The sequence below is a fragment of the Saccostrea echinata genome, unplaced genomic scaffold (genome assembly GCF_033153115.1).
Source record: "Saccostrea echinata isolate AGI-Se365-2 ecotype Australia unplaced genomic scaffold, CSIRO_AGI_Sech_v1 ptg000030l, whole genome shotgun sequence".
In the NCBI taxonomy this organism is placed as follows: Eukaryota; Metazoa; Mollusca; class Bivalvia; order Ostreida; family Ostreidae; genus Saccostrea; species Saccostrea echinata.
The window spans coordinates 25,536,471-25,553,387 of record NW_026889779.1 but is presented as its reverse complement, the minus strand read 5'-3'; the positions used below and the strand labels follow the sequence as shown (position 1 = coordinate 25,553,387).

Sequence of the window (16,917 nt, the reverse complement as noted above, 5' to 3'; positions counted from 1 at the left end):
ATTAAAAGGAATATTTCAGTATGTACATGTATGACGAGACTCAGTTTAATTATTTAGTGAGTCAGGTTTTTTTCCCTACCTTTCATAGACTTTGAGGACGTCAAGGATATCCTGACTAAGCGGGATAGGACTGAGGGTGTGTACAGGAATATTCTGGAAGTGTTCTGTAGGAATGTTCATCTGAAATACACACCCACATTATTATATATATATATATGTACATAATTATTACAAAATTTAGTATGTACATTTCAAGTTGCTGCAACCTTTATTAATTCCTTTCAGAGTTTAAAACTACCATGACCCCATAAAACTTTCAGAGCTTAGCAATAAAAAAAAATATGTCCTTTGTAGAAAATTTTATATATCATATGAAAATAACATTTAAGAAATTTGAAACATTATTTCATCTCTGTACCCTGTTTCACTAAAAAAAAAAAACATGATAAATTTTCCTGGAAATGTATATTTTACTCCTTTGACTTTGGGCATATCTCCGAGTCACATCAGAGTTACCTACCTTTCTGAGACAGTTGTTACACACATTGCGTTTACAGATCTTACATCGTGTTCCCCATTGACCAAACATGGAAAATTTCACCAACTTACAGGTAAAACACACCTGTCATATAAAAAATCAATTAGAATACAGTGTATTAATTTTTTCCCCCAAAACTATATTGAGAGAAAAGAGAGAGACAGATGCATTCTGACATTATCATTTTTTGTAGGAAAGGGGATTGGGGGGGGGGGAGGATTTTACCTTTCCTTTGGACACCAGATTGTACATTTCATGGTTGGTAATTAACGTCTCCAGCTCAGCCTTTGTTAACACCTGTCGGATGTGAGTGACCTCCTCTAAGGTCAAGGACAAACACTCAATGGGATGTTTCCACTTCTATTTAAAGATCAAAGACATAAACTTATTAAGCATTATTGCAGAGGTATTTTATGGTTTTGTATGAGTGTTCCCTGGATGGAAGATGATTTGTGCTGTTAGAAGGTTTCATTACTTAAACCCTCCAGGAAACAAAACTGAAACTTGAGTTTAATTATTCCAAAACCATCTCAAAAAAACTAAATTCAAATTTCACTTCATGATATTTTTTAAAAATTATTTTATTTATCTGCAATTCATAATTTTATAACTCAATAAACAATAATATAACTCAAGTTTCCATTTAACAAAAACCACAAATCCAGTGTGAAATTAATCCAGCTCAGTTGTCAAAGTTAGAAAATTGTGGACATTCATAAAGTCAATAAAATTAATCATAAAATTTTATTATGACATTGTGTGACATCATAGCGCTTCATACATTTTTAATTTATCTGTTCCATCTAGTGCAAAAATGTGGCATTAATTCTTAACTCACTGAATGTTATTTGTTATCAAGTTCATGTTAATCAAGAATTTAAAATAAGTTAATTGAATTAAAAAACAAGTTCAACAACATTACAATGTTGACTTAATTCACAAAATACACTTATTATAAGGTTAACATTGACCAAAGGTTGTGCACTCCAAAGCCATGCTATGAACATAAATGGAAAATAATGAATAAAAAGGAATTGTAAATTTTGATGCGTGATAAATAATCAAAAAATGAAACTTTCATTAGAGCAGAGAAAAAAATGTTACTAGATGAAATAATTTTCAAATTATAAAGTATAACTGATTAAGATATATAATATAAAATGGAATGAACTAAAAAAAATGAATTGATGAAAATGAAAAATGTATCAAAAAATGAGGGATAGCATTGTAATTGTTATACTATCATGCTAATAACTAAAATATATCTCATATTTGTTTGCTTAAAAATATCAAATGCACTAGTGCAGAGTCTGAAAAAACTATATATCTAACAGTTAACTGACTCGTGTATAAGCCTACATCTACACAGACTGAAGAATAAGAATTCGCCTCTACCCTAGTAAAGAGGAGGGTAAAGGGCCAATGAAGAAAACTTTTTTTTTTAATTAAATCTCCAAAATATTTTGTGATTATATTATACAAAATTTATTTTAAAATACCCTTTTCCCATTTTAGTGTTCTTTTGTATTTATTTCTACCAAAAAGATCTCTAAACTCTTGAATTTAAAAAAAAATTCTAAAATGTTTTTAGAAAAGTAATCACTGGAACATGTATACCAGATATGTATATTAAACAACACCTAAACAACATCTATGTTATAAATTTAAATATATATTACTTATTTTTAAAAAAAACAAACACATTACCAATATGAATTGTAAGTATTTGACAATATGCTGCTGATAATTTGACTGAAAATAAAAATATAAAAACTTTCATTGACCCTTGACAAACCAGCTTTTTGTTCTGAACTTCTGGAAAATAACTTGTAGCACTGTTATTAGCCTGTTCATATGCACAACATATGCTCAATACTAGATAATTTTAAATTCAAAATCCTTTCTGAATTAAGTTCTTCCCAGTAAATTTATTTTCCAGACATTTTTTTCTTTTAATCCAATCAACAATTTATACTAGATTTTTTTTTAAATGAAAAAACATTTTTACAAGATAAAAACTGAATTGTGCCTAAATGAATAAAACTATAAATTTGTGATTTTAGCATGGATCCCTTAATATTATCTAAATCCCCCCCCCCCCCCCAAAAAAAAAAAAATTAAAATAAATTCTATAAAATGTTGATTGGATGAGTTCCTAGAAACACGAACATCATTTTACATTACTTCAAAGAATTTAAATTCTAAATCTTTTATTCTGACTGTCAGATATCAAAAGAGATTTAATAATGATCTCAGAAGAGAGACTCTACGTTTTTGGCCTATACAGATAGAAATGAGGTAGTTGGTGTTTCTAGGAGAGAGGTTGTCAATAGCAAGCATTAGATACTCACAGCTGAGTCAGAGTCTGTAGATGAGGAGGAAGGAACACCGTTAGTAGACACAGCCCCAAACATGGGGCTGTCACTTACATGAAGCAACTCAGACACATTCAACTCCGACAACTTAGGCGAGCGTTCGGGACTCTCCCTGTCTTTCACTTTATCTGGGATTTCTGAATTCACTTCCTCTTCCTGGTGGATGGGCTTCAGTAACTCCTCTGCTTCCTTCCGATACCGCCCAAGCATTATTCCCCTACTGACAGGGGTAGAGGTTGATGTATTCACCTCTGGAATTATTGCACTGCTACCACTAAAGTCTGTGGAGTGACGATAAAAGTTCCTTTGACTCTGAGACCTATTTACAGCCTGAAGTTTACTTCGTCTCTGCACCGGCTCAGCTGATGATATCACTGGCGATAGAGGAGTCAACTGAACCGAGGGCTTCTCACCCTCCTCACTGTGATTTAACTGAACAGACCTCCTCACTTTCACTTCCGGCTTTGGAGATTCCAGGTCATTATTATGGCCTTTATCACTACTGGATTTCCTGTCTGGTGTTACAGATCTTTCACTTTGTCCTTCTCCACTGACATGTGTGGATCGTCGAAGTGGAACTCTGTCTTTTGATTGTCTAAGGAATTTATCACTTTCTGTATTTTGCTGAGTTGCTTCCTCTTCAGACCTCCTTCTGTGTCTGTGACTATGATGTGAGCGGCCGTCAGATTTCACAACCTCACTATGAACACTTTCATCCCTTCCTTCTCTTCTGTGTCGCCGTGGTGACTCTTCTTTGTGGTGAGATTCCTTGTGTCGTCTGCTGGGTGATGATGAATCTCTGTGTCTTCTGCTGGATGGAGAAGATTCACGATGATGTCTTCTTGATGACTCCTCTCCTGATCCTTCTGAAGTCCGTCGTCTTGGCGATTTATCACTGCGTCGACTTGGTGATTTGTCACTGCGTCGATTCGGAGATTTTTCACTGTGTCTAGATGACCTTCGAACTCTTTCACCTGAAGTCTCTCCCTCCACTGAGGACAAAGTTTCTGAAGATTTCCTCCTTACTTTTAATTCAGCTACACTTGAGTGTCCTTTAGGAATAACTTTACTGCTTTCTCTATCAGAAATCACACGAGACCTTGTGGAGTCACTGTCTACTTCTTTGGTTTCAGAGTCTGACTGTGGTCTTGTTAACAATGAATTACTCCTTGTAATGGAAGTCCTTGGTGCTGGTCTTGGTTTTGGCTTTGGAGAACTGTCTTCTAACTCTGTTGTCTTAGGTTTGTCACCTTCCTTGATGTCAATCTTTTGTGAGGAAACTTCATTAGCATGTTGAGATCTTGGAACATTCCTTGCTCTCACAAGTACTGACGGTTTCATGTCTGAAATACTCCTTGCCCTTACCATAGGGCGGGGTCTTTCTTTAACATCTGAACTTTTTGATTTTGAAATAGTTTGTGAACTGCTTCCTGATTCGGTAATGGTTGCCGATCTTTTCAAACTCTGATACTGAGAGCGAGTTATAGGCATGCGTAAACCCTGAGATCTATCAAAAACATAATCTTCAGATATATCATTCTCCTCAGAAACAGAATTAAAACCACATGCAGGATCATGCAAGGACCTAAACTCAACACTGTCTTCTTCATGAATGCCATGCAATGGAAGAGACATTCTTTTCTGTCTGACATCATTCACACATGCACGAGACTTAGACACAGGGGCAGATCGTCTCAATTTGCCACGAGACTCATGCAATTTATGTTCTGTGGCATCTACTTGTAGCTGGGCTGTGCTGCGGGGGGTAGAGGGAAATACCTGGGGTGACTCACAGACCATGATTGTGTGACGACGTTCGAGGTTACCATGGCGTTCAGTGGTAGCTACATCACGTACAACTGAAAGACATGAGGCTTTTCATCAGTTTATCTAACTTCTTATCTAAAACTCTGTTGATGAACAAGTCATTATTGTACCACCGAACTATTTAATTTACAGTCTCCAATTACTGAGCTTTTTAGTTTTACTATATATGCATCTACAGTATGAAACATAAATCACTAGAACTCAGTTAATGTATATGTATATCACTAGAACTCAGTTAATGTATATAATTGTTTTTCTGAATCAATGCAGTGACAGTTTACCGGCCCTTCGCCATCTGGTGCTGTCTTTTTCTGGAGAGGGAGAGCTGATACTTGAGTGGGAGGATCCCATGCTGGAGTCATTATCATTCTCAGATTCCTAAAGCCAAACAAAAAATACAATAATGAACATCAATGGAGAGTACACTTAAACACAGTTAGCCAACATTTCTTCCCTTATTAAAACAATGTTCTGAAGCTTCATCCCTGAACTTACATCAAAACTGTCGAGGAAGAGTGTGAAGTCTGGCTTGATGACCTTCCTGACCGGCTGAGGACATTCCTCCTCATCCTCATTATTTAGCTTTGTCCTCGAAGTTTCCACTGAAAAAAAAAGCAGGAGTTATCTAACTTTTGACAATACCACTCCCATGTTTGGAAGCCAGCAATGAGCATGCTCCAACTCCATAAAAAAATAACAAAATGAGTTACTCCCCCCCCCCCCCCCCCCCTAGCTCTTTCTTTGATTTTAATTTATATATTGCAAATCAATGGCTAACAAATCAGTCAATGCCCCCCCCCCCCCCCCCCCCCCCCAATCTTTTTCTACCTTGAACAGATATCAATATAACCTTGACTAACATGTATAAACTTAAATCATTTTCTTTATTCTTGTAAACTTTTTTTTACATAATTACCAAGACCATCTGCTTGTGAATATTTCAATCTCACACACATCTGTATTGTTAAGGATTATATTATATTATTATAACTTTACATTAACAGATTTCGTGAAAATTTTGTCTTGCTTATAAATACCAAACACTGGTAACAGGAAAATAAGGTGACACAAAAATTTGGTGATCTATAGTTTCTCCTGGATTTATTTCCCTGCCCTACCTATTTTCCTCTCTTTGGCTGGCCTCAGTTTGGGTTTTGACCTGATTTCTTGTAAGATCTGTTCCCGAGGCTGCAGTTCTATCTTGGGTGGGGAATTCAACACTCTCTTTTTCACCTACAATAGAAGATTGTCAACCATCAAGAATGAATTACCTCCACGCTTGTCTTTCCTATGGTATCCATAATTACTGGTACATGTAATACCATTGTCTGTTGTTTGACTTGTACCACAACCTTCTATTTCATATCATTTTTTTTTCAAACATAAGAACTCCTAGGTGCTGCTATAGCTTGGTTGTTACATTATTACAGTAGTTGTTTTAAATAATGACATTTTGCAGAGCAATTTCATTGTAAACAATTTGATTTGCTGAGAGAATCTTTTTTTCACACTTGAAAATGAACAGCTTATTTCCAGCCTGTCTGTGTTTAACATTTCCTACATCCATTTTTTCTAATGGTGTGCTAAAAAAAAATTGTGAAGAAAACAACTTGTTGCACACATACTAAAATCAGTGTACTTTAACAATTTTATTAATGCATTACCACTGCAAGATATGTCAATCACATTTGAATAATGTAATAAATTCTATTTCAAGGCTAACTGCATGGCTGCCTTTGACACCAATGACATACTGCTCTATAAGGTGATAGATTTTTGTTTTAATGATGCTTGTCAGCTGTCAATGTATTAAATCTACATGATAGCTCTCACATATGAATTAAAAGAAGTTTCATGCTTGTAGGATTGTACACCATTGTGGCACTAGGATGAATATGGACAGATTCAAGCAACCTAAAAATTTGAAGTCAAGGATGGCACCTTGATAAATGATTTTCTGCCATCTTTTAACAAATGTCCTACCTGAAAAGCTAAAGTAATATGTCTAATACTCAGAAAAAGCTTCCTTGTGATATTGAGTTTAAAAACACACAACCAATGACAGTACAGGCATGCAAATGCATATACAATAAATCTGGAGACAGCCATGTCTTTTACCTGTTCTGGGGACATGCCACCATTTTCTAGCAATGAAACAGGATGGGGTAAAGAGGTTAACATTTCCAAAATCACTACAGAGGATTCTGGAGTTACTAAGATCCCTCCCTAAACCCCTGACAATACACAGCGTTACTGCTTCACCCTGGTAGAGCCTGGCTATTGTCTGATCTCTCCAGATAAGACAGATTCTAACCTCTACAGAACAGATGTCTATACTTTGTCTGTGAACTGGCAGATTTCAGAATTGTTACTCTTTTAAACATTAATTGTTGATGTTAAAACACTTATCATGTTACAGCTGGTATTATAATTATTACATAGTTGTTCATCAGTCAGTATACCCTTATTTTTGTTAGGAATTAAACTGCTGGACTTGAAACCAAATGTGTCTATGTATACCTATATAAATGTTTATTTACAATAATTTAAATATAGCCAAAAACACAATCCAAATTTCAAATTCAACAAATAAATCACATGCAGTTAAGAACAACAAACAATTCCTATAATTCATAAGTTCCATCTATAACCTCAAACATCACATAAACCAAAATGTAGTGGACACAGAAAACCATCAGTAGTGGTCAGTCAGACAGGTGTTTTATAGTAATCAGTGGTCATTACTGGTCAAACTACAATGTGTATATATCTGTTATAGTCTGTCAGGATATTGTTCGTAGGTTAACAGTGACATAAATAGTCAACAACAATTCTGTGTAATACTGTTAATTAAGTGTTTCAATAGTTTATGATAATGTAACTAGAAGTTCTTATAACTTGTGACTGAGTCCACTCATACATAACGGTACATGTACTACTGTATCATGCTAAACATAGTATTATCCTAATAGAAATGTAACAAACTTTTGATATAATGTTGATAACTTTATTAAAGCATTAGAAAAATTTCTATCTGTTAAGAAATTTTTGCCTCATTGTATTATTACAATATGCTGAAATTGGACAAAGTTTTCAGGGGATATATGACTATCCTGAATCTGTTTCATAACGAATATGGTCAGATTTGAGTATGACAAAATATCATGGGGAAAATACTCATGAAGAGTATTGAGATTTATTTTAATGTAATTAAACTAGAGTTGTCCTTATGGTAGCAATACCCCTGAGGCACTACAAATAAAAGATCACACATCTCATTATTAATAAGTATCCAGAGATGCACCATATTTGCAAATTTGGTTTGGATTCCACTTTAGATGGAAAAAAGATGAACAGGCAGACACAGTGATCCCAGAACATTCCTACATTACAGGTAGTATAAAAATAATTTTAACAAGAGGCCCATGGGCCATATTGCTCATCTGAGGACTGGCTAGAGAAAGAAATCAGTTCAGTATTGAAAAGTTAAAATATTTAAGTGCACCCCCCCCCCCTCCACACACACACAGAGGGGAAGGGGAGGGGGTCATGATTTCAGCAAATTTAAATCTACACTACCTGAGGATGCGTCCATATAATAATGACTAATCATAGCTTTTCTTTCTTGAGAAGAAGATTTGATTGCCCATTGTGGCCCCAAGTACCTACCCCATGATCATGATTTGAACAAACTTGAATGTACACTTCTTGAGGGTGCTTCCATATGAATATGAATAAACATGGCTTTACTGTTCTTAAGAAAAAGATTCTTAAACATTCTTCCTATATGTATTCCAGTGAAAAAACTTTGATTGCCTGTTTTTGCCCTCTATCCCTGGGGATCATGATTTGAACAAATTTGAATCTACACTTTGTAATAAAGCTTTCACATAAATTTCATCTTTTCTGGCCCTGTGGTTATTGATAAGATTTTTAAAAGATTCCATTGAATTTTCACTATTTCTTTATGATCTCCCCTTGAAAGAGGTTGTGACCCTTCATTTGAACAAACTTTTATCCCTTTCACTAAGGATGCTTTGTGGCAAGTTTACAGACAACAGATGAAACGACAGATGGATGCTGGACACCCTTCAATCAGAAAAGCTCTCTTGAGCTTCGGCTCAGGTGAGCTAAAACACATTCACCCTATTTAGTGCCCCTTCCCCTATAAGGGCCTCCCTGCGACCTTTTCCACTTCATTTTTGATGGGGATTTGTTTTTAAAAGTATGTTTCTATTTGTTTTAACACTGTACATGTCTTGTAACACAGCAAAAGTTTTATAGCAGCCAGACCTAATAAAGCCTCAAGATTATAAACTGAGAACAGACTTAAGTTAAAATTTTGACTTTGAACATCTTGAGTTCTATTTAACATATGTGCATAAAAATTTGCAGGTTTGTATAAAACTCACATTCATAAACATGTTGAAAATTTTGGTTCATGATCAAAATTATTTTTAAAGTTTTTCGATTCAAAATTTTGACATAAGTCTTTTTAGTTTATGGTCTTGGACCAAGAACCCCTTTTTCTAATTTTCTTAGCACCCTGGGGTGCTTAATAGGACAAGTACAGTATATGATATATAACACACACAGGTGACATGAATATGAGTTATACATTAGATGTTAAGATAGACACTTACGGGGTGTAGTGGGGGACGAGAACGAATGAAGTCAAGGATCACTGCATGAGCGTCTTTCTTCACTTTGGGTGGAATGTCTCCATTAACCTGAAAATGACCACACCATGCTCAGTGTACAAACGATGTTGTGTTAATAATATTTGCATACATGTACAACAGTTATTACAAAATGAAATGCATGAGTATTCAAAATTGGGTACGGCAGGTCAGCACATTTTAGTGAAATTTAAAAATCTGGGATGTAATGCAATTCTTCTCAACATAGAAAATAAACCCTCACATGAAATAGCCAAAACAACTGATACCATGCTCTCATGCCAGGATAAAACATAATGCAACTTTTTTGTAAAAAAAAAATAATTCATTCTCACTTCTAAAGAAACAAATTCAATAGTTACCATGACTTTGTTGAGTGTGTAACGATGAGATTTAATATCGTCCAGGAGGATTTCAAAGGGAGTTAACTCATACTCTGTTGGTGTCGTAATGTGCTCCACGGCCTTTAACCTGACCCCTCGTCTTAGTTCTTTCATAATCTGCACCCATAATCGAGCCTGAAAAAGGGAGACAATGCTACATTGGTATTTGCTGAACAAAATAAGTTTTGAAAGTTTATAATCCCGTAGTGGGATTCGAACCCGCGACGTGAGGATCTACTCCTTACACCGCGACTCTACAAAAACACTCTTACCACTGCGCCACGTGGGCGACGATTTTCCTAAGTGTATCTTACCAGTAAACAATGTTCTTCACCAGATACTAAACAAAACCTTTCAAAACAGTTTGGGCAATCTCTCATCTCACCCATTGCTACTGGTACATATTACAAATGCACCATGAAGCTTTACCAATTATGTGATAATTCATTAATTCATACATTTCATGATGTAATTTTCTCTGAATATTTTGCATTGCCTGATTAATAGCCCTGATATTTACTGTATATTTGTAGGTAATGGATTTCACAGTTTTGTGGCAGGAGATCAATATCCTTATTAGCCAGGCTTTCCAGCCCCAAACCATGGTCTCTCTGTATAATTACAGCTTCATGAACCGAATGCACAAACCAAAAATAAAAACACTGACAATGCAGAAATCCACTTGATCAATAGAGACTCTAAAAATGTTTCACTGAGTTGGCATCCTCACAAACATCATCAGAAAATAGGAATTAAAAATTCTGTGGGCTTAAGTTTCTCCTATATCATATATGTGATGCTTTTTTAATGAGGTCATTTATTATTCAACTAGTCTCTTGTTATTTAAGACAATTCTTATTTATCTGTCCAAAATCATATGATAAAGAAATTCCAAAAGCCCATTATGTCTACACTGCAAGTATCTTTGCTCACATCGAGTGACAACAACTCATGACCAAAGAGCAATGTATTAAAATTTCCCATTTTATCCTGAGAAGAGATAACTCTGTGACCCACACCCCGCTGAACTAGACAATGCGGGACCTACCCAATCAGACCTCTGTAGCTCCTCAAGTCTGGCCTGGTCCTCGTCCTGGACCACCTTCTCCAGCTGTTTCTTGCCTGAGGAGATTCTGTTAAGGAAAGTGAGGAGTTCCTCTGCCTCGGCCACCAGGGCCTTGCACACCGCCTTGTAGTGCTGGCCCACATTGAGGTCACTAGAGATGTGCTGGGAACACAGCTGAAAGTCATACAAATAAGGAATTAGAATAATACATTATTTGTTGTTTGATGTCAAAATCATAAAAGAAGGGATGACACTAATTCATAATTTTCAAAGACTCACACGTCCCACCCTAATTTCATCAATGGATGGGGAAAAGGGGGGAGAGGTCACCTAAAAAGTGGTTAGAATAGCCATGAACTGAATGAATTAAAAAAAAAAAACAATTCATAGAACAAGATATCAATACACACTCAGAATTATTTGGCATACAGCACAGAATTTAGTACTTGGTATGTGTCTAATTGATTATATCTCAGACATATTCAGGCAAACAAAAATATCTTTGAGGAATTCTTGTCTCGCTCTGAATCCCTGAAGTCCTGGTGTTTGTTTATTACATACCAATCAAGATTAAACATTCTCTGCTTCAAGGGATCAATCTTTTTCTCTTGAAGTATATTTACCATTTTTGAATAATCAATTCCCTAGGTCCATTATAAACTGAACTGCAAAAAACAGCTAACATACTGGAAAACTGGAATGTCCTTTGTCTCTTTTTTACATAGATTTTTTTTGTTTGACAAGAAAGGTAATTACACACATGTATTTGCCATACAACCTGCAATTATACATTCTTGAAATCTGATAAAATATGTGAACTGATCAATTCAAAATTTCCTAACACATTCAGGTTATTCTATGATGAAATCATCAAATTTCATCCTATCCCTGATTTCTTAATAAAATAAATTGATGTGTAACAAATCAAATATTGCCTCTTATTGTTCTGTGGTACCATGAGGTCACTTTATTGTTAAGGTGGACACAGGAACCAAATGTCCAGAGATTTGGTCACTGGAGTACAAACAAACAAACCGCTTAGACAGCTGAGATTGGTGACAAAATCCCCTACAGCTAGATTACTGAAGAACAACAGGATTAAACAAGATCTTGTGGGGGACCACCCTCCCCAGATAATGAATTTCCCCTGACACCTAGAACAGTGCATCTACAACTATGAGCAATACCTCAGATTGCAAACTGTTTTACATTGTATTTAGACAAAAACTTATCTATAATCAGTGTTAGCTAGGACTTATCTATAATCAGTGTTAGCTAGGACTTATCTATAATCAGTGTTAGCTAGGACTTATCTATAATCAGTGTTAACTAGGACTTATCTATAATCAGTGTTAGCTAGGACTTATCTATAATCAGTGTTAGCTAGGACTTATCTATAATCAGTGTTAGCTAGGACTTATCTATAATCAGTGTTAGCTAGGACTTATCTATAATCAGTGTTAGCTAGGTCTTATCTATAATCAGTGTTAGCTAGGACTTACCTATAATCAGTGTTAGCTAGGACTTACCTATAATCAGTGTTAGCTAGGACTTATCTATAATCAGTGTTAGCTAGGACTTACCTATAATCAGTGTTAGCTAGGACTTATCTATAATCAGTGTTAGCTAGGACTTATCTATAATCAGTGTTAGCTAGGACTTATCTATAATCAGTGTTAACTAGGACTTATCTATAATCAGTGTTAACTAGGACTTATCTATAATCAGTGTTAGCTAGGACTTATCTATAATCAGTGTTAACTAGGACTTATCTATAATCAGTGTTAGCTAGGACTTATCTATAATCAGTGTTAGCTAGGACTAATCTATAATCAGTGTTAGCTAGGACTTATCTATAATCAGTGTTAGCTAGGACTTATCTATAATCAGTGTTAGCTAGGACTTATCTATAATCAGTGTTTAAGCTAGGACTTATCTATAATCAGTGTTAACTAGGACTTATCTATAATCAGTGTTAGCTAGGACTTATCTATAATCAGTGTTAGCTAGGACTTATCTATAATCAGTGTTAGCTAGGACTTATCTATAATCAGTGTTAGCTAGGACTTATCTATAATCAGTGTTAGCTAGGTCTTATCTATAATCAGTGTTAGCTAGGACTTACCTATAATCAGTGTTAGCTAGGACTTACCTATAATCAGTGTTAGCTAGGACTTATCTATAATCAGTGTTAGCTAGGACTTACCTATAATCAGTGTTAGCTAGGACTTATCTATAATCAGTGTTAGCTAGGACTTATCTATAATCAGTGTTAGCTAGGACTTATCTATAATCAGTGTTAACTAGGACTTATCTATAATCAGTGTTAACTAGGACTTATCTATAATCAGTGTTAGCTAGGACTTATCTATAATCAGTGTTAACTAGGACTTATCTATAATCAGTGTTAGCTAGGACTTATCTATAATCAGTGTTAGCTAGGACTAATCTATAATCAGTGTTAGCTAGGACTTATCTATAATCAGTGTTAGCTAGGACTTATCTATAATCAGTGTTTAAGCTAGGACTTATCTATAATCAGTGTTAACTAGGACTTATCTATAATCAGTGTTAACTAGGACTTATCTATAATCAATGTTAACTAGGACTTATCTATAATCAATGTTAACTAGGACTTATCTATAATCAATGTTAACTAGGACTTATCTATAACCAGTGTTAGCTAGGACTTTTCTTAAAAATTGATAAAGCTAGAAGATTACAGGTGCATATTATGAAATACTTTTGTGTCTGTCATATACAAATCAAAAAGATTTAATAAGGCCATCAATTCAATGTGACAATCAAAATAACTTGTATACAACTGTATATCAATAATAAAGAATATGTCAAACTTGCTTCAACAGTCACTGGCTAGTGCCACATGGACTAGGTCCATTTTGTTTCCAAAAATCTTACAATTGCTATATGTATCATGATTTCCTTGTAGTATAAATATGACTCTCCTTAAAAAGAAAAAAAAAACAGGCTTATAAGTCCCTATGCCCAGTTCTAATTTTTCTCGTCAAGGTCATTCAAACATTTTTTGAAATACATCATGTAAGTTGAATTTTGATTTTGTGATTTAATTAATATGTAGTGAAACCTGCTATGTCAAATCAATACTGCTCGTCTGAAACAACATGAAAATCCATGATTGAATTTTTTTTTTCCTCCGAGTGCACACATGTAAATGACAATTTATCTTAGTGAACATATTGTACCCTTACTCATACACATCTGCTTCCATATGCAATTTCACAAAACGAAAAATTAAACATGGTTTTACCACATTAATTTCTCATTTTCTTGGTTTCATTTTCACATTTGTTAAGAAACTATAACAAATCTGGTGACTAACCAGTATTAATCTAGTTTAATCATGATAATGTAGAAAAAATGTTAATCACATTCCATCTAAAAAAATTCTATGACTGTTGCTCATTCACAAGTGTTATATTTTAACAGTTTGAAATTTAATTTTGGACTTCTGTATGTTGTTGTATACACATTCACTGTTGTTCTAAATAATATCTTTGCGTGACTTTGTACCATCAAAAGCAATACACATATCTTGGTCTCTTTTTTAGAAACACTCTGTAACAATCCAAAGGGTGAAATTAACCTTGAAAAATTGCTTTCAGATCACATTTAAAAAAAAAAATCTTTGAACATTAATATTAAATTTTAAATGGCAAAGCATTTCTCATCTATCATGTTTTCTAGCATTAATACACAATTACATTTAGTCAATCTGGCATGCAAAATTACCTTTGATGATACCCAATATTTTATATTATTAGGTACATATTCAGCCAAAGAATTATGAAAAAAATAATTTGTACATGTATTGCAATGATAGCTAATTGTACAGAATTTCAAGAATAATTTTACAATTAGCACTCACTAGGTGCTGAAGTAATTAAGGTCAGCATGTACTGCTTCAATGAATTATTTTATTTCTCCATGTAATATAAATATACCTGAGTATAATCACTAAATACCTAAGTTGCAATGTGATGCTTCAGTTGCAAGCTGTTTTTATATATATATATATATATATATATATGTATTTTATGTGTACTGTGAAGTCAATGTCATTTTAAGGTTGTTTTACAAACAAGGGTAAATCTAAGAACCAGAGATGCTATCTTTGTCGACAAATCTTCCTTATACAGTCATGTCCAATTCTATTTGGTTATTATGTAATTGTAATGTCACCAAGACCCACCAAACTAAATTGCAAAGGAATATTTCCCCAATGAAGAATTGAAAAATAAGGCCAATTAAAAGGGTCATATTTTATGCAAGGTGCCCTCCATTCCATACTATCTGACATGTTTAACTTTTCTAAGTGGGGCTATATACCTGTGTTTAACTTGTTGATTGATGAGGGGCAATTATTGTTTCTAACATAGATGTTCTTTTATATGTAGCGGAAGACAATCTTGTCAAATTGTGGAATCTCATAGAGGAAACATAAACTGTCCCAACCATCTGTTGCGGACTGGTTTAATTCATTCCCATTTATCACAATGATGGAAAACGCCTTTCTAATTTCATCTCTATATAGGTACATATACGGAGAACAAATTAAAACTTTTGTATCGAAATATTTGTGGAATTTGAGTGGGCCTCTACCCTAATCAGTTGTCTCATCTCGGGGTTCATTTCCGTACCATCAACATTAATTATAATGACCTTTCCCGTTAGTCTACATTGAAATTAATGTACTATTTTGTTGATGATTGATTAACGTGATGTATATCTCCATATTGACAAGGCTTAAAATCTATGAAATTTTATCATGGAAAAACTAGGCACATAAATATTTCATGTCAGAATTTGAAGCCCTCCTAATCACTGAAGGGTACACCTGAATTTAATGATCAATCAATTCCTAGCTATACCTGACCACATTTCATTAGTGTTGCCAAATTCTGATCAATATGGTCTTTTCCCAAGCCTGGAATTTTAATTCAGTTTATCTGCTGCTAATGGAAAAACTCAACACCCCTGTGCTTCAAAATATACACTCTGTCATTAATGCTTGGTAATGTTATTTATTGTAAATGTTTTTTTCCTCTCACTGGTCAACACTATAAAGAAGTATATTTGGAAGTCCAAACATTATTCCTGATAGTCAAGTGCACTTATTTTACCTGATGGACCTGAATAACAAAACACCTGTCACTTTCAATTTTGTTTGTTCAATCACACATTCATCTCATATCAATTTCTACACAACATTCACTCCTACAGTTTATATGAGTTAAATGTAAAAAGAAATTTAGACCAAATATCTATCATAAAGCTAATCTTCTTCAAACTTTTGATTAAAAACACTTAAACTGAAAACCCAGACAAAATATCAATAGGTAAGTTTTCTTATCAAATTGGGGGAGGGGTGAGGATCACCTTCCTCTTATCTTAAATATATATTTAATTTAAAACTTTCGACTCATCTCAGCTTCCTCCTGATGTATTTACAAACTCTAGAACCATCATGAAAAACTAACTATTATGAAGTTGTGATTTTAGTAATTCTAAAATGATATCCTGTTTGCTCAGGTGTGGGTAGTAAGGTTTGACAACTGTCCTTTACAAAAACTTAGGGGTCTTATAGTATTGATATCAAAAAGGATGTTTTTCTTTGAACTTGTTTAATAGTTGTCCTTACTCCGTCCATGAGATCTGTCTTTTACATTTGTTGTTATTATCTAGTAATTTTGTTGGGTTCTTTATCATTTGACTGATCTGTGTTGAATGAAACAAAAATACTGAAATCTCTTTCATCTATGAGGTACATTTAGATTTTCACCACTCTTTGAGGCAATGAATGAATTTTGAGCTGAGACAAGTTTCAAACAAAAGGCTCCTGTAAAATTCAAGGCCAGTCCATACTGGGTTTAGCTGTTTAACTTAACCTGGATTAAATTTGTACTTAATTCACACTGTGTCAATGCCTTAATTCTTATAGTAGGTAAAACTTTGTTCTACACATGCAGTTCACATTGTAAGAATCTAGTTTAAGTCAACCAACACTACA

The 16,917-nt window shown here is 34.3% G+C and overlaps 1 protein-coding gene across 3 annotated transcripts in view; it reads right to left on the bottom strand.

Moving 5' to 3' along the window:
• The window catches only part of LOC133197587 (protein spire homolog 1-like), a 32,105-nt gene that overhangs the window by 1,829 nt on the left and 13,359 nt on the right, over positions 1-16,917 (bottom strand). Inside the window, exons 4-13 of one of the 3 annotated variants that reach the window (XM_061333692.1) lie at positions 10,851-11,042; positions 9,782-9,937; positions 9,384-9,470; positions 5,859-5,973; positions 5,236-5,342; positions 5,022-5,118; positions 2,890-4,772; positions 764-898; positions 521-622; positions 80-180 (exon numbers count right to left, since the gene is read on the bottom strand). In XM_061333692.1, coding sequence (XP_061189676.1) covers positions 80-180; positions 521-622; positions 764-898; positions 2,890-4,772; positions 5,022-5,118; positions 5,236-5,342; positions 5,859-5,973; positions 9,384-9,470; positions 9,782-9,937; positions 10,851-11,042 — 2,975 coding nt within the window. The remainder of the gene's footprint in view (positions 1-79; positions 181-520; positions 623-763; positions 899-2,889; positions 4,773-5,021; positions 5,119-5,235; positions 5,343-5,858; positions 5,974-9,383; positions 9,471-9,781; positions 9,938-10,850; positions 11,043-16,917) is intronic. The other 2 variants (XM_061333693.1, XM_061333694.1) reach the window with 2 other exon arrangements.